Source organism: Dermacentor albipictus, chromosome 8 (assembly GCF_038994185.2).
Source record: "Dermacentor albipictus isolate Rhodes 1998 colony chromosome 8, USDA_Dalb.pri_finalv2, whole genome shotgun sequence".
Classification (NCBI taxonomy): domain Eukaryota; kingdom Metazoa; phylum Arthropoda; class Arachnida; order Ixodida; family Ixodidae; genus Dermacentor; species Dermacentor albipictus.
In genome coordinates, this window is record NC_091828.1 from 106829799 (window position 1) to 106852652 (window position 22854).

Genomic DNA, 22854 nt, shown 5'->3' on the forward strand with positions numbered 1-22854 from the left:
ACTATTTTTTTTTTTTAAATAACTGCCTGCAGGGTTCTCAAACAATGCTTGATTAGTCTAAACTGGTTTATTGTTTCGCTTCAGTGTCCCTGTAAAGAACATGCTTTGGTGTAAAGCAGGTGCCCAAAGCCCCTGCAAGTGCCAGGAGTTTGTCATCACTGGACGCCCCTTATAGCTGGTGTTCGGATCGCACCTCCAGCAACCTTAGAGATTTATATATATATATCTTTTCTTCTAAGTGAATGTCTATCTTTTATACCAAAAGTATGGTGAGGGAACAAGAAAGGGATGGGCATTCTGCATTTTTCGAATTGTGGAAATTGGGGTGTATGTTGCGACCGGAGGCGTCATTCTCTTTGACTTCTGACCATGATGACTTCTGACCATGAAAAATAAGTTTCAGATTACCATCCAGAGTGCGTTAGAATCGAGTATGTACGGTCGGTCTTGTACAAGTGCAGGAGAGTATTTGCATTCCAGTGTCATCGGAATGCAGCTGCCGAAGCTGGCAATCGCACCCACGACTTTGAGCTCGGCAGCACGCCACCACTGCCAATTGAGCAACCATGGTGGTTGGTGACTCGTTAACTACAACTCCTAAAAAAATGGCTTACATAAACACAAACATGAAAAAAAAAAGACAACTAAAAGTTGATTGGCATAAGTGCAACTGTAAGGTCTCGCAACAGCAAGTTCAGGTGTAGCTAACATGCGTTACTGCTAATTAATCGCTGCTTCCAGTGCACATTTAGAAACTTTCAATAACAAGGTGCAGACCAGCGGGGTACAGATACTATGTACCATCTCATTGCTTCCTGCAGCATGCTGTAGTAGAGCCATCCAACATGCATTTGGCGAATGAAAGATGTAGCCTCCGAGATTACAATGCACACGATGAGCTTTACTAACCTTTACTGTGTTATTAGACATACGACACACAAGAGGCTCCAGACAAGATAACACAAAGCGATGAAAACAGTAGAGTGCTATTGCAAATAACATTTTGCGTGATTTAAGCATGGGGGCACATACGACATACAACACGTTTTAGAGAAGATGACACAAAAGAGTACAACCATTATCTTGCTATTGCAAGTAAAATTTTGCATGATTACACATCTCAGAGGCAGATATGACACGCAAGAGGCTTCAGACAAAGAGGCTTCCTAAACCAGTGGAAACACCAAGCCTAACTAGCCATAGCAAGTGAAGGGCCGGTGTACTCACTTCGGGGACAACATATGCGGCTATAACTGTCCTTTCTGCAAACGAAAGGTTTCCAAATGTCCTCTTCGTAGCCTCCAGAAGCTTTTGCAGCTGGCTCATAAATGCGGGCAACCTGAATGAAAAATAGTATGCAATGATGGACACGGTAAACTTTAGGAATGCCAGAAATGTATTTTTACAGCAGTGACTGTTCTGGGAACTTTCAGTCATCAACGTGTCTGTACATCTTCCAAGAAGACATGCCACAAGCTACACTGCTTATCTCTAGTTGCTTTGGGTAACTGCATAGAGTTTGCCAAGTGCTTCATCAGTGCTCATAATAGTCGTAAGCGTGAAGGATAGCGCTGGAGAATTGCAGTGGAGGCATACTTCCTTTTTACTAGTGTTAAACCTCGATATAACAAAGTCGGTAAAATAAGCAATTTGCTCTGTTCTATTAAAATTTCTTTATATTAAGATTCACCCCTTTATGCATGCAAATAAGAACAGTTGCCAATGGATACTGCTTGCATGAAAGGGTGACAACATTTTCAAAGTTATTGGGCAATTGAAAAAAAAAATTCATTTTGTTGAATTTGAGAGCTTGCGACGAAAGATGCTGCTTCTTGCAGTGTCGACAATATCTTCATGTTGGTGGCACGAAGCGAAGCCAGGCAGGCTTTCGTGTCCACTCCCCCCCTGCAGCTGATGGTGTCGCCCGCAGTGGAACGTCGCTACCATGAAAACCACTGGCAGTGACGAGTGAATGCTTCGCCTGCCTCTCCCTTCAGTACATCTCTGCAACCCAAGATTACGCAACCTCCAGTACTAAGTGTGCGGGAGGACCGCACAGCGCGCATGATGCCACACCATCTCGGCATGCCTACTCTTTGCACACATGGCAGATTGCTTCTGAAATGGGGAGCACGGGCTGCAAGTGCATTAAGACATACCAAGAGACACGCGAAGTGATGGCCGTACCAAAAAGGATGCGTGCCAACTTGCACCCCTCCTCCTCCTTTCTCGCACGCGCTTGATCGCATTACCGCAAGCTCGCTCCCCTTTCCCCTTTCTCACGAGGGAACAAGATCGCACTAATCAAGCCACCATCCTTCTTGGCTCACGCTTGCACGCTTTCACTTGCACCCAAAGCATACAAAGCAAGAGGCACAATATGATCTTATCGCACTTGGACTTGATATGGAACATGATGCTGCTCCACTTTGGCGGTCACTATTGGGTCACATAATGCGCGATTTGGGAGTTGCGTTCACAAGCAGCGGCTACTAATTCAGCCGTTTTGACCATCTGTATCCGCAGAAGTTCCCATTCATTGTGTCAGCATCCCGCTGTGGCGGCAGCGAAATTTAGTTATACTGAAATCATGTATTAACACACTTCGGTACATGGAAGCTCCAAATACATGGTACTCCATGGACAAGAAGTTATAAACAGTTCAATACTTGGTTATATGGAGAATTTTAATTGAAATTCGTTATATGGAGGCTCAACTGTACTACTGATGTTAACACAAACCTGGGTTACGAAATTCGGGGTCTGAAGGAATCCCGTGTGGTCGGGAAGAGGCACGATGAATAAAAGAGAATACTGATTAAGAATTTAAAAAAAAAACATTTAGTGGAAAAAATTCAGGGGACGTTTTGGCTGCCACATGGGAGTCAAAACGGAAGCTCTCACACGGCAGCGTGGCTGGTCATTAGAGGATATGGTGCAAGTCTCAGCAGTTCACCAACGTGATTTTTCAGCACACCGCTGGCCGCACCTAATCTTGGGAGGCCATGCTGACAAGCCGCGCGTCATGAATCACTTCTGGTGAGCATTAAAACAGTGGTCTTCGTTTCTTTCAGTTTTGTATAAAAAAAGTAACGCCTGTTTTTGCAAACTTCTCTTGACGCACCCACTCGTATTTCAGATGTAAAGTTTTGAACGAGGGGCTATTTGAATCCAGGCTTTTTATGCTTTCCGAAAGTTTTTTTAATGTTGGCGTTTAATTGCTGCTGTGCAGTTATTAGCGTGCAAAAAAAAGCAGCCATCGCGAACGCAGTCTCACCTTGAGACGCAGTGCATGACGATCTGCTGTCTCTCGTCTCGTGAGAGCAGGTGCTTGTGCCGCGAGGAAACACCACACAGGAGCAGCAGCTTGGAGGCCCCGACGGCACACTCCCGCAGTGCCTGGCCCACAACGTAGCAGAGGCGTGCGGGACTCGCCGTGGGCGACACAGATCCTTCCGCGGAGGCGCCTTCTGCTCCGCTGCCACCAGATGGAGTACTGAAGCAGTCTGCCACAATCGCGGCACACTGGTGCATTTCATTGATAAGTGACACCACACCTGCACCGGAAAAAAATGGTGCGGAGCGGAAGGTATTGGTGGGAGGACACTCTCAGTGGTTTCACAGTTTATGCATTGCCGATGTAATGAGCATGGTTAACCCTTCGTGGAGAAGTGTTGCCTACAGGCAACCAACCAAAACTAATTCTTACTGAGTTTTGGTTTTGAGTACGGAGTTTTTGGCTTTGGTCAACACTGAATGATAGGTGGCAGGGGTGCGATCGGAGATCGCTATTCGGAATGTGCATTCAGTTTTGCCTCACGCTCTTGGCCTAGGCCCCGCTGCGTTGTCAGTCGCGAGGAGCGGTCACGTTTTTGGCGACAGTAAAATGACGATGCACTCCTGTCAATCATTTCAAAAACGAGCATGTCATCTGCTAATTGCATAGCACAATGAGAAGTGTTCCGTTCGAGCGATGATGCGCTCGCTACAAGACAAGCTTCACAGGGCATGTCTAGAAGATTGGATTGGATCCAAACAGTGGCTGCGGCTACATTATGACATATACGGATCCAATCCATAATCTAATTCAAGAAAATGGCATTTGCAATGGGAGCTTCGGTTGTTGCATTGGCTTTCTTTGAGGAGGAAGCAGAGGGGTTGGAGGTGCGAAATGTGTTTGAAGAGATGCCCGAAAGTGAATTCTGGTGTTACTTTGTTTCTCGAAACATTAAGTGCATCAAACAGCTCCCTCTGACGCACTGAGACCCAGGGGCCCAGTGAGACATTGCGGTGCGACGTGCTATTGCCTCTTGAAAAGCATGCCACTGTTACCATCATTCTTTCTTTTTCCCCTGCCGTGCCTGACACCACTTAATTACCACGCAGAGAAACTAATAGTAACAAATAGTAGTAGACATACAAATTACTATTTGAGAATGTGTTTAAGCTTGAGAAAAAAAATACATTTTTTTCAAATAAACATTTTATTCATTAGAAGGCAAAAAACATTTAGTTTTTTTAATACATTGTCCCACGCAGATCACAAATGAGGCACGCCAACTTCCAGGGAGTTCACCGCTCGCCAATTGGCTGCTCTTTCCCTCCAGTTCTCACAAATTTTGCAGACCGCCCACTTTGTGACGTTGCAGCAACTGAACGCGTTCTGCGCTGAACAAAGATCTCCGATCGCGCCCCAGGTGTGATTTGTTCGATTAGAGCAGGAACAGAGGAGAAAAACCCGATGCAAGATCACCGGGTTATGCTGGTTATCAGACAGGTAACGCAGAGCAAATGCAATGTATACCTCCGTTTCATATTCGATGAAGAACTCCCTCCACAAGTTCCACAGGAGACTATAGCTGGCTAAAGGTGAAGCTCACTTTTGGTGTCCTGCCTGGTGTCGCCCACAGGTAATTAACATAATGATGAAAAGGCTTCCACAAAATATTTTTTTTTCTTTTCATTTGATATCTGTATCCTTGTACTTTGTACAATTAAATGACAAACCAGGTATTTTTATGTCTCATCTTTAAAAGGTCAAAGCATCATTATGAGCAAGAACAAGCTTGTACTATTACAATAGGCTTCAACACTCAGCTTATTCTTTTTGTTATCCCCCAAAGACTACATTCTTTCTCACACTTTTTCCAATTCAGCTGTGAATACACACCAACCTCACCAAACTTCGTTAGTATTACATAGTGCAATTTGTCACGGAAGTAACACCTGGCACTTCCAAGCAATCCACCCAGAAAGGCGTAATCACACTACAGTTGAACCTCGCAATAAGAAAACCGGCGGGGAATGCGAAAAGATTCGCTTTCACGAGAATTTCGTTGTTGCAACAAGAGACAACAGAGATATGTAATGCATCACAGAACAAAACTTTACTGTCAAAATTCTGTTAGCTTACTTTGCAAGCTTTGCTCAAGGATATAGAACCGCACTGCTGACAGTACTAAGTGCGCCGCATGCGTAGACCAGCAGTGGCAGTACTGCCGTAGCGCAGTATTCTCGGCCAATTGCTTTCGGAGTTACGATCACTTTTGCGAGATTTTGCGTAACTTGGCACCAGACACAGAGCAACAGTGCACGCAGCACCATTTCTCCGGTGCATGCTGTTGCCCGTAGGCACTGACACGTCCGGTGCCGAGACCCAAAGTGATCATATCGTGCACCTGGAGGCAAACGATGGAGATAACGACCCTCTAGCGCAAATCTACATCCGGCGCCAAATCCGCACACGATGCCTGACGGGTGGCACCAAAACCAGCGTTCTTGAAGCAAGGGATGCGCATTCCCAGACGATTGCTCAATCATGGCCCGATGCGTGACACTCCATATGTTGCGACCGCCATCTCAGACGCCATAAACAATTCCATGTCGGTGGCACGTGGGTTTCCTTGTTTTTGCTGCATTTTTCTTGCCGAGGCGCACATTACGCAGTGCAGTGCTGCGATCGGCGATTGTTATTCAAAATATGTGTTGAGTTTGCGTTCAGTTTCACCTCACACGATTGGTCTAGGTCTCACCGAGTCGTCAGCCATAGGGAATGCAAACTGAATGCGCGTTTCGAACGACGATCTATGATCTTGCCTAGCAGGCATGCAAAAACCATCGTAAGATGGCGGCAGCAACATGCGTGCCGCTTCAAACGGGCGATCAACAAATAAGATGGCGGCCACGATGTGTTTCCAGGGCACTGATCACTTTCGGAGCTTGGTTGTTCTTGTGATCAAAAATGGCGGTGCCCATACAAGTGTAATGTGGTAGTATGTTACGCAATTTTAGTGCGGAACAATCGCATTTAAGCACATTTTGGAGCCTGATAGCCTTATGCGAGTAGGTAATATGTGGAGTTATGTTCCGGCAAATTTCGTTGATGCGGGATTGCAGTACAGCGACATTTCGTGGCTGAGAGGTACGAAATAAACTGAATCTTATGGGTGTTCGCCGGCAATACGAAAATGTTTCATTGTTGCGAGAATTTCGTTGTTGCGGGATTTCGTTATCGCGGATTTCGACTGCAGCTGCTGTGGAGAGAAATTAACGCAACAAAAGACAACACACATTGGTAGGGAAGATGAAGACAAACGCTACTGACAATGGCTTAATAGCAGCAAGAAGGGTTTAACACACACACACACACACACACACACACACACACACACACACACACACACACACACACACATATATATATATATATATATATATATATATATATATATATATATATAACCTTGCCACACACATGCACTATGTATACAGCAGTATTGCAGGAGGAACACATGTACAGCAAAGACGGTTATACAAGAATTCATATTCTGAGGGAAGTAGTGCAATTGACACCTCATTTACCCGACAATCTGTTCTTTTTGATAAGCTGTCCAGTCAGTCCACACCTAAAGTACAACTGCCCACGTGCCTAATAAAATTGGCTCTGTCAGCTCCACCTGTCTTATTTCCGTTCCTACTCCTCTTTCCCCAGACTCTTGACTCATGTTCAAGTGCCGGCCGTGCGATAAGACAGTTACGGTATGGTAAGCAGGCTTTCCCTCTTCCCTGTCAACCAATCGGTCAGTCATGAACCTGACAGGCAGCAAACCGTATGCAGAAGTGAGGCATACATCTGGCTCAAGTCGAGACGTCCTGTCAACGTTACGCCTGCATTCACCGATTCTACTCACGCTGCTTAACGGCCATGCTGCGCAGGAAGAGCTCGCAGAGGTCGACGAGACGCTCGAATCCGACGACAGCTGGCGGGCTCAGCAAAGAGACACATGCCTTCGCTGCCTCCTCGGTCAGCGTCGGTGGCAGGCAGTCGGCGTAGGCGTAGTGCAACGCTGCCGCGACGACGTCCTCTGGCAACCCGTCCAGTGGGCTGGGCTTGCCTGCGGCCCATTCCACGGCTGGACAGCTTAGCCGCAGCAGGGTCAGGTGAACTGGGAACTGTGCAAGGAAGAGTGGAATGCGGTGTCAATACAGCTGGTTGGGCTTTTGCTTCAAAGCAGAGGGGTGTAACAATGGAAGGGGGTGGAGTTAAAGGCATATAAATGATTACAGCCAAAGGTTTGACAACTTCTTATCTGGCTTGGTTAGGTACACAGCCAGAAATGACTAAAGTCTTGTTTAGGGTCTGGTGAAAGCTCATCTGACTGAGGATGATTATCACCTAGCTGTGTAGAGCACTAACCCCACCACATAAAGAAAACAACATGGTCAAAAAGATATATAAAATAATGAACTAGCCATTTTTTCCTGGTGGTCTAGATGGTCTAATTGGTGTCACTGACTGGCTTATTAATCGACTGATTGACTGATCGGTTGAGGACCTGCATTGTCGTTTCTACACCCTCGTCTGTAGTGCCATCCTCACTTCTAACAGACTGAGAGGTTCATTGACTGGACTGAGATATTCATTGATTGATCAAATGAAAGCAGGGGCATGAACTCAATGCAGTCTAGTTTGTCTGAATAGTGTGTATGACCAACCGAATGTTCGATTGACTGGCTGACTGACTGACTGAGCATTTGTGGTGTCATCTCCACGCTTGTCTGCTGCCCTATTCACCATTCTAATGGACTGATTGATTTAGTGATTTTAAAGCTGTCAAGCCAACACCTGGGCTTTAAAAGAAGCTATATTAGAGGGCTTCGGATTATTTCACCAGTCGGGAATCTTTTACTAGCACCTAAGAATCAAAGAACATGAGCATCTTTTTTTTCTTTAATGGTCCGCTCGCTGAAACCTGTGATGTTCCTCGCAACACGAACTGGTAGTGCAAATGTTTTTTTATTATTATTATGGGGTTTTACTTGCCAAAACAACTTTCTGATTATGAGGCACGCCGTAGTGGGGGACTCCAGAAATATGGACCACCCGGGGTTCTTTAACGTGCACCTAAATCTAAGTACACGGGTGTTTTCGCATTTCGCCCCCATCGAAATGCCGCCGCCGTGGCCGGGATTCGATCCCGCGACCTCGTGCTCAGCAGCCCAACACCATAGCCACTGAGCAACCATGGCGGGTCTTTGTCGAAATGGGACAACAATTTGTGTGTAAAGGTATCTCTACCATTTTCTGGCACTATAAGCACGACAGTCGGCTGAGTCGCTATCTTTCTATTCATATGTCGTAGTGTCCTGTAAATATCAGCAGCTACAGGAGCTGAGAAAATAAAAAGCTAATGAAGAGCTGTTAACTTGCACTGCCATATTTGCTAGTAATACAAAGGCCTACAACAAATAAAAGAGTGATAAGCAGCCTCAAAGTAACACAAAATTGTGGAAGCTCAACTTGCATGGTTTAAGTTGGAACTTGCATGGGTTCTGAGGAACCCATACGAGTTTTTAAAAGAACTTAAATACAAACAACTAGTCATTTCAGCCTAGATGTTCTGAATGATGTGATTGACTGACTGATTATTTGAAAGAATTGATCGAGCACCTGTGTTGTCACCTTTCTTTGCCTTGTTGCAGTGTACTTCTCCTGGACCTTCTAAAGAAACCCTGTGTGGGTCCCTCAGAACTTTTTCTTCCGACAGTGAAACTTTCCTTCTGACGAACCCACAGTACAAGTTCTACGAAAGGAAAGCTTTGCTGTTGGAAGAAAAATTTGTCCTGATCCGGTTCCCTCCTCATCTTTGTTCCTGCAAATTTGGCAACCTGCCGGTAATTTTCACATTTTATATAACTGTATATGCCAGCGCGAATGCTTATGCTAGCAAAAAAAAAGGTGTTCTTACATAATGTTGCATTAGAATATTCCTCAGCTCCAACTCGTGTTGGAGACTGGTAATCCAAAGCACTTGGTTTTGTGTTTCCATGCCGGTTGCACACACTGTCCCTTCCTTGCTTCGCGGCATACCTATGCCTCACTTGCTTAGTGCACTAATGTTCCACACCTCCTCCTCGTCGACACAAAGTTTTTGCCCCCCCGAGTCACCGGGACAACTGATGTGCGGGCATCTGCTCTCACTTTTACAAGCAATTTGTTGCTAGATGATGTCACACAAGCACTCGATGATGCGCTAGCTGCCATGGGGAGAGTGTTAAGGTTGACACTTAGACATTTCTTTTATGCTCGGAACGAATGCATCTAGAGATGGTGGAAGTGCAGTCCTTACCTCTCAGCACAGTTCTTAGCGCAGTCCTTAGCTTCCCATGTGGGTTTACCTCCAGGTTTTTAGGCCCCATATGTTAGTGCCAGTAAAATGCAATGAGTACATGCTTTTCTTTTCAGTTACGGCGATAGGCTGCCAGTCATGACCTGCTAGTGCCTGCCTGCTACGTGCACTCCAGCTCATTTTTATTTTTCTGCAGACTTCTTGCAATCCGGGTCTCCTGAGGGTGAAGAGGTTAAAGACACAGCCCACCGTGACATGCCGCACCTCTTTTCCACCTTTGGCGGTGATGATGGCGTCGGAAAAGTATCCTTCCTCCAGGGCGGGCAGGTAGGAGAAGGGCTCGTCCCAGCCGACTTCCTTCTCTGCGAGCTGTGCAAAGAAAGAATTGACAATGCTCAGAATAACGAAGCTTGTGCATGTTCGCATGCATGCAGATGCACTGGTGTAACTTTAGACTAACAGGCACATCACTGCCACTTTATTGCAGCTACGCGAGGTGTAGCCACAAATCCCAAGAGAGGCAGGATGCCTTTGCACCCTATGAACCGGCATTAAACGAAATTCATCGCCACCCCTGCTGCACTGTGAAACTCTTCAAAGGTTTTGGCCGTGACGTAATTGCTATAAAAGCGTTTACCCCGTTTGTTGGCACCAAAAGAAGCACGACGCAAGAACACTTTTTATACCATCCGATAATCTTGTCTCCTCACTACAAGAATGCATTTGACGAGCCCTGGTTTTATGTAGTGTCACACTACAGTGCCCTGTTTTCAAAGCAGTTTAACTAGAAGAAAACAGTGGTGAACACGGTACACAAAGGAAGTTAACATGACTGTAAGAGTGATTATTCACCGACTTTCTCAAATGTCTACACTTCTGCACATTGTAGCAGTGTTCCTTAAGCAGAACGAGGGGGCAAGGGTCACAAACTGGTTAGATTAGGTATTGTTGCATATATGCGTTCAACACCGCCAAGCATGAGACTACGAGCTATAGCCCTTTCTTCCTGCTGTATGCATGTCCACCCTGGTACACGATCGACACGGTTTTCCCTTTCTGCAGTCACGAAAGTCCTACTGTCGCCGAGACGCTCTGCCTTGCCGAAGAGGTGTGTCGTACTGCTCGTTTACGCACTTTGGCATCACAGGACAAATGAAAAGCACGTTACGACATTCGCCACCGTCCGGTAACCTATCGCCCTGGTGATGTAATGTGGCTATGGACTCCTGTGCGGAAACGCGGGTTGTACCAAAAGCTTTTTACCACCTGCAATGGACTGTTTTGTTATTTTTAACAGAGTCACGGCGGTCACCTATAATACAGCTTGTCTTTCAGCGAGTGGTAGAAGGGCTGCCAAGACCCAAGTGGTCCATGTGGCCCGCTTGAAATTGTGCACGCCAAGACAAATGGATTGACTAGCCCGGTGGGTTTCATCTGCTACAAGAGGAATGTTGCATATACGTGTGAGAACAACGAAGACTAGTGAACGTGCTTGCGGCCCCGAGTTCGGAAAGAGGAAGAGGACGATGTTAAGACCTTCAACCAGCTGGCTGCTCTTGAGCTCACCTTCGCGACCTAAAATAAACAGCCCCCTTCAGCCTTAGGGTGATAAACGAGCTCCTTCGCATGTAACCATATTACTCGCAGAGTTCAAATTACCAAAAAGAAAGACGTACACAATGACAAGACGCCAGGGCGATTAACTCTGACTCCCAGAAATTCTTTAGTGCGCACCCAAAGCATGGTACTACATGAACACTTCTGTGCTCCACCCCCACTGGTAGGTGGCCACTGTGGCTGCATGTCTAACCACAACGTTGTTGCTCGCTAGCAGAACATCACAGCTACCAAACCCCTTCAGCAGGTAGCGTTAACAGGGAACAAGCTTTCTGTCTGCCATGCAATGTATGCGACGGGTTATCCACTTTCGATGGGTTGTTTTGCTTACATATGATTAAGTGAAACCACTGGTCCACTGGCATGCCTGTCCCATCTATGCCACGTGGCAATCACTCAATGGGCAGACGTTAACATTTGCAGTGGAGGGCCACACACAGGACACTGTCACTATCAGCCATAAAATGATTTCGCTATCGTTGCTACACTCTGTTTCATACATAGCAGGCAATGCTGTGAAAGCTGGAGGCACTTCTCCGACTTCTCAGGAGGCATGTATGCTCTTCTTCAGACCACAAGTAATCACACACAGACAAAAAAAGAAATCACATTGTGGAAGGTGCTTCAGTCTACATACCAGTGTGATCAAAAGTGACCGCCCAGCTAGAAAGCATTTTTTTCATTTAAGCAGTAAGATATAGGTCCATCACCACTGGCCAAACAATTAACAGTCACCAATTTCAAATGCTTACAAGTGTATTACTAACATGCCTGGCTGTTAAACATGACAGATTGAAAACCACACTTGCAGTGCTGCCAGTTTTCGTATGACAGTAAGCTTTGTGCATCTACAAGTGAGCTAGCGTGGTTGAGCTACAAGTGCCGGCAATGTTTAAATAAAGTTCGCCAGAAAAGGTGGCCAACCTGAACCAAGAAGTGTTACTTCTTTTCTTTTTTTTCAGCTTCATTGAGCAGTGAAAAAATCACGACATTCTATTTCCGTACTGGTGCACACATATACATGAATTTTTTTTCAGTTTTCGGTGTTCCAGGTTGGTCGATATCCTGGCTGAAAGTATCTCCTAAATAAACATAAGTAAACAAATAAAACAGCATGACACTCACTTTGACACATTGCAGCACGCACCACCCCTCGTAGATAAGGTTGATGCCATCTTCATCCGCGTGCGCTACCTGCAAACAAGAAACGTCACCGCCGAAACACGGCATGCGAACGCTTCTGCAATACCCAAGAACTGGTTAGTCGACTACGGCGCGAAAGAGAGAAGAAATCAGCCCCAACACCGGGCAGCTCACCCGAAATTCGATCATGTGTCCAGCAAACGTTCCAAAGAACCGTATGTAGTGCGGGTTGCCGAGGAAAACCTGAGGATAGAAGACAAGTTTACACTTTTTGGAAACTGTACATATGAAAACTATGTGCAAGATGGAAAAGCTTTAAAGAATCCATGTGGAACTGACTGTGAATACTTACGCCTGACCTACTTTCACACTGTAGAACAGATTTTGCAGAGGAAGAAAAGCCAGGGGATGTTGTGTAATCTATATTATATTTATATAATTTATTAATTTTATACATTAGCTACTAAAAACCTTAAACGCTAATGTCATTCACACTTCACTACATGGACATACTTAACATAAAGCTTAATGACATTTGAGGCGTAGTCTGTTCACACAACCCTTTCAGTTGTCGAATGCTTACTCTTGTTCCCAATGTTGGTCCTAACGGCTGCATTTGAAAGATACATTTCTAAAGTAAATTGAAATAATTCTGCATAAATTATGCCTACAGTTGTTTTTCACATTTCTTTAATCTCTTGCATAATAATTTTTTTTTTCATCTTCAAGCACACTGTACAGTGAAACCTCGTTAAACCGTAGTCGGCCGGAGCTCGGAAAAAGTACGTACTAAACGGTAGTACTGTTTAAGCGAAATAGCATGAGATCGCCCACTTACCTGTCGAAAACGGAACTCAGAGAGAGTGCGATGAAAGGGGAAAAAACATGCAGTATTTATTCACTTCGCGGGACGTAAGTGTTATTTTCATTTGATGTCGCGGCGGCCTAGCACGACGACAGCGGCCTCAAACTTACTGAAGCTGCGTTCCAGCTTCTCAGCCAGCTCCCCTCCTCTCGGCAAACACTCGCAAGGCAGATTCCTCGTTGGCATTACGTATTCTCCGTGAACGCGCGCAGTAGTGCTGCATAAGTCCCGGGGCGCCTTTTTCATTGCCGGGTGCCGGAGTTCGGAAAACTTTTCGTTTGGAATAGTTACGTTATCGCGCCCCTGTTCTCGCGACGATCGCATTCATGAGGCTGACGTAACGCGCAGCTTCTGCCACTGCCGGGCCTGAATAGCCCGTGCTGTCGCTTTTCGTGTCGTCCTCATCACTGTCGCTAGTTGACACTTCGGCAACAACAGCGGCAACGATGGTGAAAAGTCGATCCTCGTAGCCGACATATCTCTTCGCGGTCGCAGCAGCGCTGCCGAGCAACTTCGCATTCCAAATGCCACACACTGTAGTCAACAGCAGATCCATGTCGTGGGCCAGCTCCGACTTTTTCGTGTCACGTTCGGTAACACGGACGATGTCTAATTTTTCTTCTATGCTGAGCACCCGGCGTCTTTTTTATCCTAGCTTTGGCATGACGCGAGTCCTCGCTTGCACGACGCTCTCTAGCACGGCGTCCATGCGGCGTCGAATTGATGTTGATGTTGATGCGGCTTCACGTGCAAACGCACAGGGCGCTTGGAGGCCGTTGTACCGATCTCCGAGGCTTGTTGTTCTGCCGGGCCGCCCGATGGAGACGACGCACCGCCGTGTTTGCGCGACGAAAAGTGGAAACTCTACGTTTTAACCGATGCGTACGCAATAAGCTGGTACGGTTTATGCGGATACAAAATACGTTATGTTCAATGGCCGCTGAGTCGGGGAATTGACTTTACTACTTTTAAACCGAAACTACTGTTTAAGCGGGTACGGTTTAACGAGGTTTTACTGTATTCACTGCGTCACCACAATACTTGACGTCGTTAAAAGTGTGCATGTAGCAGCAATTTCACAAATAATTGCATCAGAAAACTTCTGGCACTAGACGTTAGTGGCATTAACCTTATAAAAACAGGAGTCAAGGCACTTCATCACCGAGACCCATACGGTCACTGCTTTTAATCGAATGGTGGTGGTGAGCAGATGTAATAAGGAATCATAGACCATGGGCTCCGAGATATGTTTTTAATTTTTTGCTGCTCTTTTTCCTAAGAACCCCAGCTGCTGAACCATGTGAACATTTCTATCAATAAGGAAAGTTTTGCCTTCCAGCTGCAAATATTCTGTTATTAAAAAACCATCCTTGTTGCTCAAGCTTATTATTTTTTTAACAAAAAGACAACGTTCAAGGAAGTGCAAGAGGCTTCCGTACTTCAAAACAGAATAGCTCCCAACTATCCCAACACTTGGTTTTCGCAACCTTCAAAAATATTTGCATATGGATGGAGACGTACAGCCTGTTCTTTCCAGTTTACAACTGCTGTTTGTAGTAAAAACGTGCGAACATCCTGCTTGCGCATCATCGCCTTTTCCAAAATGAATTACTGCCAACCAGGCAACCAATTCATTCCTCTTCCTGCCCATGTCCGATTTTCCTTTCGTGAAAAGCAAGCAATTTTCGATCACTTGACCAAGCGTCACACACCTCGTAGGTCTCGCAGCTGAAGAAAGGCATCTGGGCTGCATTGTCCGGGATCGTCCACGACAGGTCGCCGCTTTCGTCCAATGTGAAAATGGTGCTGGGCATAGCAGTGACAAAAGTTGAGCTTATCTTAACTTCAAGTGCATCAACTGACAGGTTCTTTCTTTCCTTTTTTTTTTTTATGTGAAGATGTGCTATACAGCAATCCTTAAAGCCAAATGGCAGCGATGGCTAGACCTTTTCACTAATAATTCACAGAGTAATGACAATAATAAGAAGCTGTACATTGCTGTACAATAAAAGGACTTCCACGCAGAGTTGGAGGCAGCTGCTGAGGCCTCGAAATAAGCAATGTACACCTCGCATTAAAAGTTTACAGACCACAGGACAAGAGGAAAAGCTTAATATTCCCGATAAAAAGGCACACAGCTTGGTGCTATCCTTATTTTCAACTTGTACTCGTATATGAAAACAACATAGTGTTGTACAGTTCCAAACTACTGGCTGTCGTCAATTTAACATTTTCATGGAAGATGCGCTCTGTGAGCTTTTGACAACGCCTGCACATGCTTGGCAAAGCTAAAGCCCCACCACGAAAAGTTTTGAGTACCACAAGACAATGCCGTTAAGTGCGAAGATGCCCACGTCTATAAATTGTCCATAAGAGTGAAAATGTCTGCAGGCACAGAGTCCCCCGACGCACGAAATATGCCCCTTCAGGATCGCTGGCATCACGTCGGCTGCTGACTGAAGCTAAGGTTCTGCAACAGCCAGTGGATTTCGGCACTGCCAAAGCCTATGAGCACGCACAATCCAGGGGCTGCAGCTTTGGCTAAGGACTCTCCATGCGACATTAGGTGCATTGCAGTGAAAGCAACAGGGATCGATGCTATAAGCGGAAGCAGCAAAACTGCTCAATGGAGAGACTGTGGCAGGCCACTCAGGCATGTGCCCATGTGTGTGGCATACACCCTGCTGGGACCAGGGTGTATGCCTGCGAGTTCCTTTCATCAGGATACAAGTTCTCAATAAGTATTTTTAGCTGTGTCCTATGTTCCTGAGCTTACTTCAAGTTTCCTAAAGGAATACTGACAAGAAAATGTGTTCCATGGTCTTTTTTTTTTTTTCATAGGTAGCTGTTGACGCCAGAGAACGACAGAAAATTTTGTTACTTGGTAGGGACTCGTGTTATAAAAAAAGTAAGGTGTGCAGACACGGATGCAAGAAGAACGAACTGGACAACACAAACACCGTTCTTCACTAGAGTTGTCAGTTTCCCTCATCGTGTGTCCTTGTCCACATGCGTAACTTTTTTCTAACATGTCGACTCCACAATTATGGTACGAAGCCTCAATTCCTTCTTTTTTTCTACTGAAATGAGGGAATTAATGAGGAACCTGAAGAACAAGTCAAATGTAATTAATTACAGCACATCTTGCGCGACTCATTAAAAACGTGTGCTAAGCACAGTGCAGCTTTGAACGCCAGGAAGGACACTATTCACATCCCCGAAAGCAGAGGTGGCGGTCACTATGTGGCATCCCAAACAATCCAAGAATGAGCCAGTTGGCTCAGTGCGGTGGTTGAAGGCCATAATATGACCACATCGCCGAAATCTGCCAAGTGGAGCTTTCCAACTGAGCACTTCTGTTGGAAATTGAAGGAAACGTGCTTTCCTCTCATCCCGTCAAGTACTGAATGGAGCCGGCGATTCACAGCATGGCCATTGCGTGTGCATGCATGCATCAGTGGACTCTGAGCTACATCAGGAGCTACATCAAACCGCAGTAATAATTTGTTGCACTCTTGGGGCATTGAAGCTCCGTAGCTTAATCACTGGGTCGACAGCTATTGAATAAAGAAACAAAAACGAGAGACACATTTTCTGCCAGTACTTCTTTAAATGTTTTGTTTCGTGGGTCACCTTTCTCCGCTGGTTAAGGGCTGCTCGCAAACCCTTCCGTAAAGTCAAGCTGCTTCAGCCCATAAGCATAGGCGTGTTTAATGCAGCAAGAGCAACATGCTTACAGGCATGCAGGCATGAAATGAGCAGCAAGCTGTCTCAGTTGCTGCAAGGCGACTTAGTGCCAGGTCACATCTCATGATGATGAAACCTCCCATAAGTGACACAAATGTGGACAACTGTCATACTTAAGCACATTAGTGAAAGGGAAGAACTGTCATCCACCCGACTGTATACAGCTTCGTGCCACAGCTGAGTGAATGACAATTCATCCACGTTAAACACCTTCCTCTACCTTTCGCGCTTCCGCAAAACTGATTTATTTATTTTCAATACTGCCACTCTCAGTTAAGAGCGTAGCAGGTGGGCATTACAAAGACAATCATGTTTAAAAAGAAAAAAAGAAACAAAAAAAGAATCGAACTGAATCATATTAGGTTTTCCACAGCGGATTAGCAGATGCCCTCACGACCAAATTTTGCTTGAGCAACGTCACCAACTCGTCGAAAGTCAGGCGTCACACTGGGTCTGTTCGATTTACATGTGTTTCACTGTCACCAGGACCCTCTAGCCCCTTGTGCAAAAGGCCCCAGGTACCACTACTTTCACCTGAAATGCAATACAGCTACAGGCACGCTGTGAAAAACTTTTGTCCTCTGCTTGAATAGTGATTCAGCAGCGACAAGCATCGTCTCGCAGGTGACGCTCACTGAGGCAATGTTTGTCAAGAAAAAAAAAAAGAAAAGAAAAGCGACATCACGTGCTAGGTCATTGTCCGACGCGATAGGTCACTGACCGATTACCCCGAGCAGACGACGCGGCCTACAACTCGGCAGTGGATTGAAAGGCGAGTTTGACCACGCAGTTTCGAAACTGGAAACAACAACAACAACAACAACAACAAGCCAATAGGAAGAACATCAAATTACCCTTCCACTTCTGTAACTTCCGTGCCCGCCGCGAGTGATATGCATTTCGTAATCTGCAAAAATAAAAAAGAAGAAAAAAAGTGTGAGAAAAAAAAAAAGAGATGAAAATGCACGCAAGTGAGACGCTGAACGCGACCTACGTTCAGAGCACGGTGACATGCAGTCAACAGTTGTGAATGGAACAGTTAATGCACACCTGCGCGCTAAGCGAAACTAGCGATAACGACTCAAATTACTCGAGCGTAGTTTCCAACTTGCAATCATCGGACCTTTCATCTAGCGCTAGCTGACTATTCTACCGGGCGTCAAATTTGAGCACGCGCTGCTTTAATACTTTCTTTTTCTAGAATTTTCTAGCTCGACGTTGTGTCCGACATCGCCTACCGATGAGCGCGTAACCGGACCCAATTTTACGAGTCGATGCAGCACTTTTTTTTTTCGAACGAACAAATCAGTAGCAGGGGTTTTGCGTCGGAAACGCTGTTATCAGTCACACTAGTCGACGCACTCAGCTGTGGCGTCAAAACACAGGGGTTGCCGTAAACGCTGGCGGGATTGGGGAGTGTAACTGCGCGTAGGAGCAGCGGACATCGCATCACGCAACGAAATAGAAACCAGCTAGGAATAAAACCCAGAAAGAAAACAGCGCTTGAGCACCGCGACAAAACCAACTAGCCTCTGAGAGCGATATTAGTTAACTCGCCATCGGTAACGTTCTACCATGCTAGCGCCGCATCTCGATCAGCTGTATACGACGAAAAAAACAAAAAACAATCGGCTGCCTGGGGAAAAAAAGAAAACGATAGCCGCCAAAATCTCGCTGCTCTATTGGTTTCTCTCGGACGACTTGCTAGGTTCCTCTAATCTTATCGCGAGCCTCCCTTTAGGAGAAGATAGGCCGCTAGAGGCAACAATACAGAGAAATTGACGACGACCCAGGAAGTAAACAAACCGCCTGCAGGGAATACTAAAATGTCACTGCGGCGACGAAGCCCTGTACAAGATCCCACACTCGAGACGCTCTGGCGCTTAATAAAAGCGTGCATGCAAACTACAGCTGGCTGTTTGTGAAAGATCAAAGAATCAACTTCGCCTCGGCACTACTCCCGGCGCAAGAAACGGGCCGGGAAGCGAGTATACGAAATTATTTACCTTCCAGCTTCCGCAGTAGATCTCTTCGTCCGCCATTTTTACCTAATGGCAGTGGCGATGGCGCTGGCGTTGTTTCCAGGAGCGGCGTTGCTAGGCGGCAGCAGACGACATGAGACGACCGCAGAGTATTTTTATGCAGGCGACCAACGCTGCCTTGCGGGGAAAGTACGGGTCCGCTTACGTACTTAATAATTGTTGGCAGCACCCGATTTCACACAACTACCGTGTTGTGCGCATGGACCGCGTAATTGGTGCAAAGTGAAATTGGGAGCGGTAAACCGGTCCAGCTTAGACGTATGCCGGTGGTTTGTTGGAGAACTCGGAAGCTTGTACTCTAAAAAAACCATATAGCTTATTGTAAGAAACTCTATGCTAAAAAACAGTTTACACCCTTTGGAGCTTTTCTTGTCACCAAACGATAACCGTCACCTTCTTGCACGTCTTTCCTCTCGTAGAGTTTCATATGTTTCCTTCCGGCGTTTCCATCCTCATGGGTCGCAAACGGCATGCGCGTTATCAACGGGTGGCATCATATAGCGTTCTCGACAGGAAAACAGCGAGCGCAGTGTTTTCAATCAAGGGAACGCCAGCAAGACAGACGATCATTATCGTTGTAGGGCAAAGATACGTCCGAATGGGTATAATCATTAAACTGCTTTCCTTGTTTACCCATGCAATTTGTTGTGATAATTTCTTTGCTCTCTCTCTTAGATTGATCCAAACCCGCCGTGGTAGCTTAGCGGCTATGGTGTTGGGCTGGTAAGCACGTTGTCGTGGGATCTAAACACGGCCGCGGCGGCCACATTTCGATGGAGGCAAAATGCAAAAACGCCCGCGGCGTCCTGTGCATTGGGGGCCCGTTTTTTAAAGATCCCCTGCTGGTCAAGGGTAATCCGGCGATCCCCATTTCAGCGTGCCTCTTAATCAGAACATGGTTTTCGCAAGTCAAACCCCAGAATTCATTTGATTGGTCCAATTCGCATAAAATAATTCCAGTTTCGCCAGAAAGGCGAAGCGTTATATAATTGATAGCGGCAGGAAAGTATTAGGCAGCTACACGAATTGAGGTTCGTAGTTTTGTCCACCATATAAATTGTAGTAAACATTCGCTTACAAGTTAAACTAACAAGCGCGGTGTCACGCGAGCATGGATCAACATTAACGTATACCTCACTCGACAACCGCGCGAACACCGTTAATTGTCGTAACGCCGGCTTCAGGAAGCGTCAAACGTTTCAGGATGCCTGATCTCGCTTCGACGCGTGTGGGATACGAGATTATACGCGACCTCCAACACTAGGGCGCACGTAGCGAAGACAGTGTACGTGAAGCTACTAGCCATCTCGGCTCGCCCCCCCCCCCCCCCCCTTGTACCCACCGCTGCATGATTACCTCGAAGATACGGCGCATGGTCCGCGTATATACATATGCGCTCATCCGCGCGGACAGCCTTGTTCATTAAAATATAACTGCATGTTGGGAACAAATATCAGTTTGTTCGGATATCCGAGGAGTCCCATATCCGGGACTCCTCGGAGAGTCCGTATGGTCATGGTTTATCCGGTAACGTCTGACACTCTGAGCGACGTAGCTTGCTCCACCACAACACGTTTCATGTTTTATGCCTACTATGGCCATTGGGATGAAATTTATCGTAGTTTTGTACCGATTTTAGGTTTGACTGAGCATAGTTGATGATTATGAAATAGTCTAAAACTAATCAAAATAGTTCTCGTATATGCCGGATCGATAAGGACCATACCCTATTCGCTATTGAAATTAAAGTTTAGAATTATTCGCACACCCGTAGATATTGGTTAAATGTGCTCTTAGCCACTCCCCCGGCCTGAATGGAAATGTCAAGACGACAAGGGGTGCGTGGCTTTAAATAGCTACTTCGCCCACTTTTGATGGACGCCGGTCCACCTCACACAATAAAAACTAGAGAGGGTATATACCAGGAACGAGAGGTAAAGAGCAGGCAGAGAGGGAGAAAGTGCTATATAGTGTGGATGAGTACTTCCTTCGATTATTCCGGCTGCTTCGGGGCCACATGTTGGCCGGCCGTTAGTGTAGTTAGTGAAACTGAAAAGTCAAAATGTACATTTAATCTGTCCTATACCTTCCGCTGTCGAGTGCTGCCGTTTGATGGATAGCCATTGCAACGAAGTTGCAGACATGATAGCAGCTACCGTTGGAATTACTACGGAGTTTCAACTAGGGTTCCGTGATTACATCAACATATACAGTGTCGTGGCACCATTTTGGCATTGTGACTGGCAGCGAGATTGCCATTTCGTGTGTCTGCTGATACGCCAACACGGTGTCGTGGTTCACGAATGGCACGGCAGGTCACACCAGAAAGCTATCGCTGACCTTGGCAACAGTCGATGTTCGCCTCGATGTCAGTGAGGGAAGCTTGAAGATGTTGTGGATGGTCACGAAGTCACATTACCGTAGGCAAGGCAGCGACGCTGATTTCAAAAGAGTTAACTGTTTATTAAGACAGAACAGGCAGGCGATAGAATGGAAACTATTTACACGGCCATCAATCTACGAGTCAAAAGTTAGAATTTTGGTCTTCTAACTCTCGGTCGAATCTCCACCGAATCCCCTTCCAACGGCCCCGCACGTACAGTCGCGGACAGAATATTACGGACCATGAAATCTAAGAAAAAGCTGAATATCTCCGCAACCTCACAACGCAATCTGGTATTTGCATATTGGACCTCGACTAGAATATGCTAACAACGTTGTCGTGGGCAATTTTACTGGTTACTGCTACAGGCTGCTCGGGAATTGAACGTTTTCGGAGATCCCGTGGTCCATTTTATTCTGTCCGCGAGTGTACCTAAAAGCACCCCCAACATCCTCCTCGCCCCATCGTTCGTCCAATCACACTCCGGTGCGCGTAGTGTGCACACAACGGGGCTCCAGGGTGACACTATCCGGAGTTCCAATGCGTCAAGGCCGTTGCCACAAATTCTTTGCAGTGCAACAAGTCTCTGGTCTCGCAACCTCGCAAGGCACACTCCCCCCAAGAAAGCACTTCCACGCCTCGTTGGGGCATCTGTTCCGTTCGCGGTATGTCTCGGCCTGGTGCGGTTAAGCGGCGAGGGGTCGACTTCAAGGCCACGGCACTGCTTCTGCGAACCGACCGGCGGAAGCCCCGACTCACAGTCTCCTCGCTTACGCGCTCTTCGTAAACCGCGGCTCCCCCACCCCCGATGGCTGTATAACTCTCCGCCGCCGTTTTGGTGTCGAACCACGCGTCTCTTATGACCACCCCGCGTGACCCTACATGCAACCGCTCGCACAAACAAGGCTGAACTCCACTGCAACCATCTTCGATTATTTGCGGCGCCACATTAAAAAATTATTAATAAAATGCAGCAGATCCAACGAGTTGGAATCTATATACAGCGAAGCTTTGTGTGGGCGCATAAATGGTCGAAACACGAGCTTGTGTTTACCGAATGTCACCACAAGGTGACACGGAAGGCTTTACATTCAGTCATTGTAGAGAGGCTAATGCAATGCCACCGCGCATGAGTAGAGTCAGTGACTCTACGCATGAGTAGTGTTCCTGTATATGCTCCCGCAGGGAGCAGAGTTGCGCATAGGTCCGCCGTCGTGATCCAGCTCTGCAGCGAAGCACCTCCTCGCGCGCGCAGGAGCCAAATGCCGCGCGGTGTTCCACCTTTTTCTCTAGTGGTCGCAAGCTACAAGCGCCAATTGTTCGTTGGCGCTTAGCAAAGGGCACTTCTTAATACAGTCTACGCTCGAACGAGTCATTCGTGGAATCGGAGGGGCTGGGCTTCCAACCAACCGAAACTTTGTATGCACC

At 46.5% G+C, this 22854-nt stretch overlaps 1 protein-coding gene across 4 annotated transcripts in view; it reads right to left on the bottom strand.

Moving 5' to 3' along the window:
• LOC139048955 (uncharacterized) overlaps positions 1–19121 on the bottom strand; it is a 67882-nt gene extending 48761 nt beyond the window's left edge. Inside the window, exons 1-10 of one of the 4 annotated variants that reach the window (XM_070523956.1) lie at positions 19008–19120; positions 17856–17908; positions 14967–15060; positions 12742–12759; positions 12564–12632; positions 12372–12440; positions 9894–9998; positions 7191–7452; positions 3278–3557; positions 1228–1339 (exon numbers count right to left, since the gene is read on the bottom strand). In XM_070523956.1, the coding sequence (XP_070380057.1) occupies positions 1228–1339; positions 3278–3557; positions 7191–7452; positions 9894–9998; positions 12372–12440; positions 12564–12632; positions 12742–12759; positions 14967–15060; positions 17856–17908; positions 19008–19043 (1098 nt within the window). In that variant the 5' untranslated portion in view covers positions 19044–19120. Of the gene's footprint in view, positions 1–1227; positions 1340–3277; positions 3558–7190; positions 7453–9893; positions 9999–12371; positions 12487–12563; positions 12633–12741; positions 12760–14966; positions 15061–17855; positions 17909–19007 lie in introns of those variants that run through there. The other 3 variants (XM_070523954.1, XM_070523955.1, XM_070523957.1) reach the window with 3 other exon arrangements.
• Positions 19122–22854: the final 3733 nt, after the last annotated feature.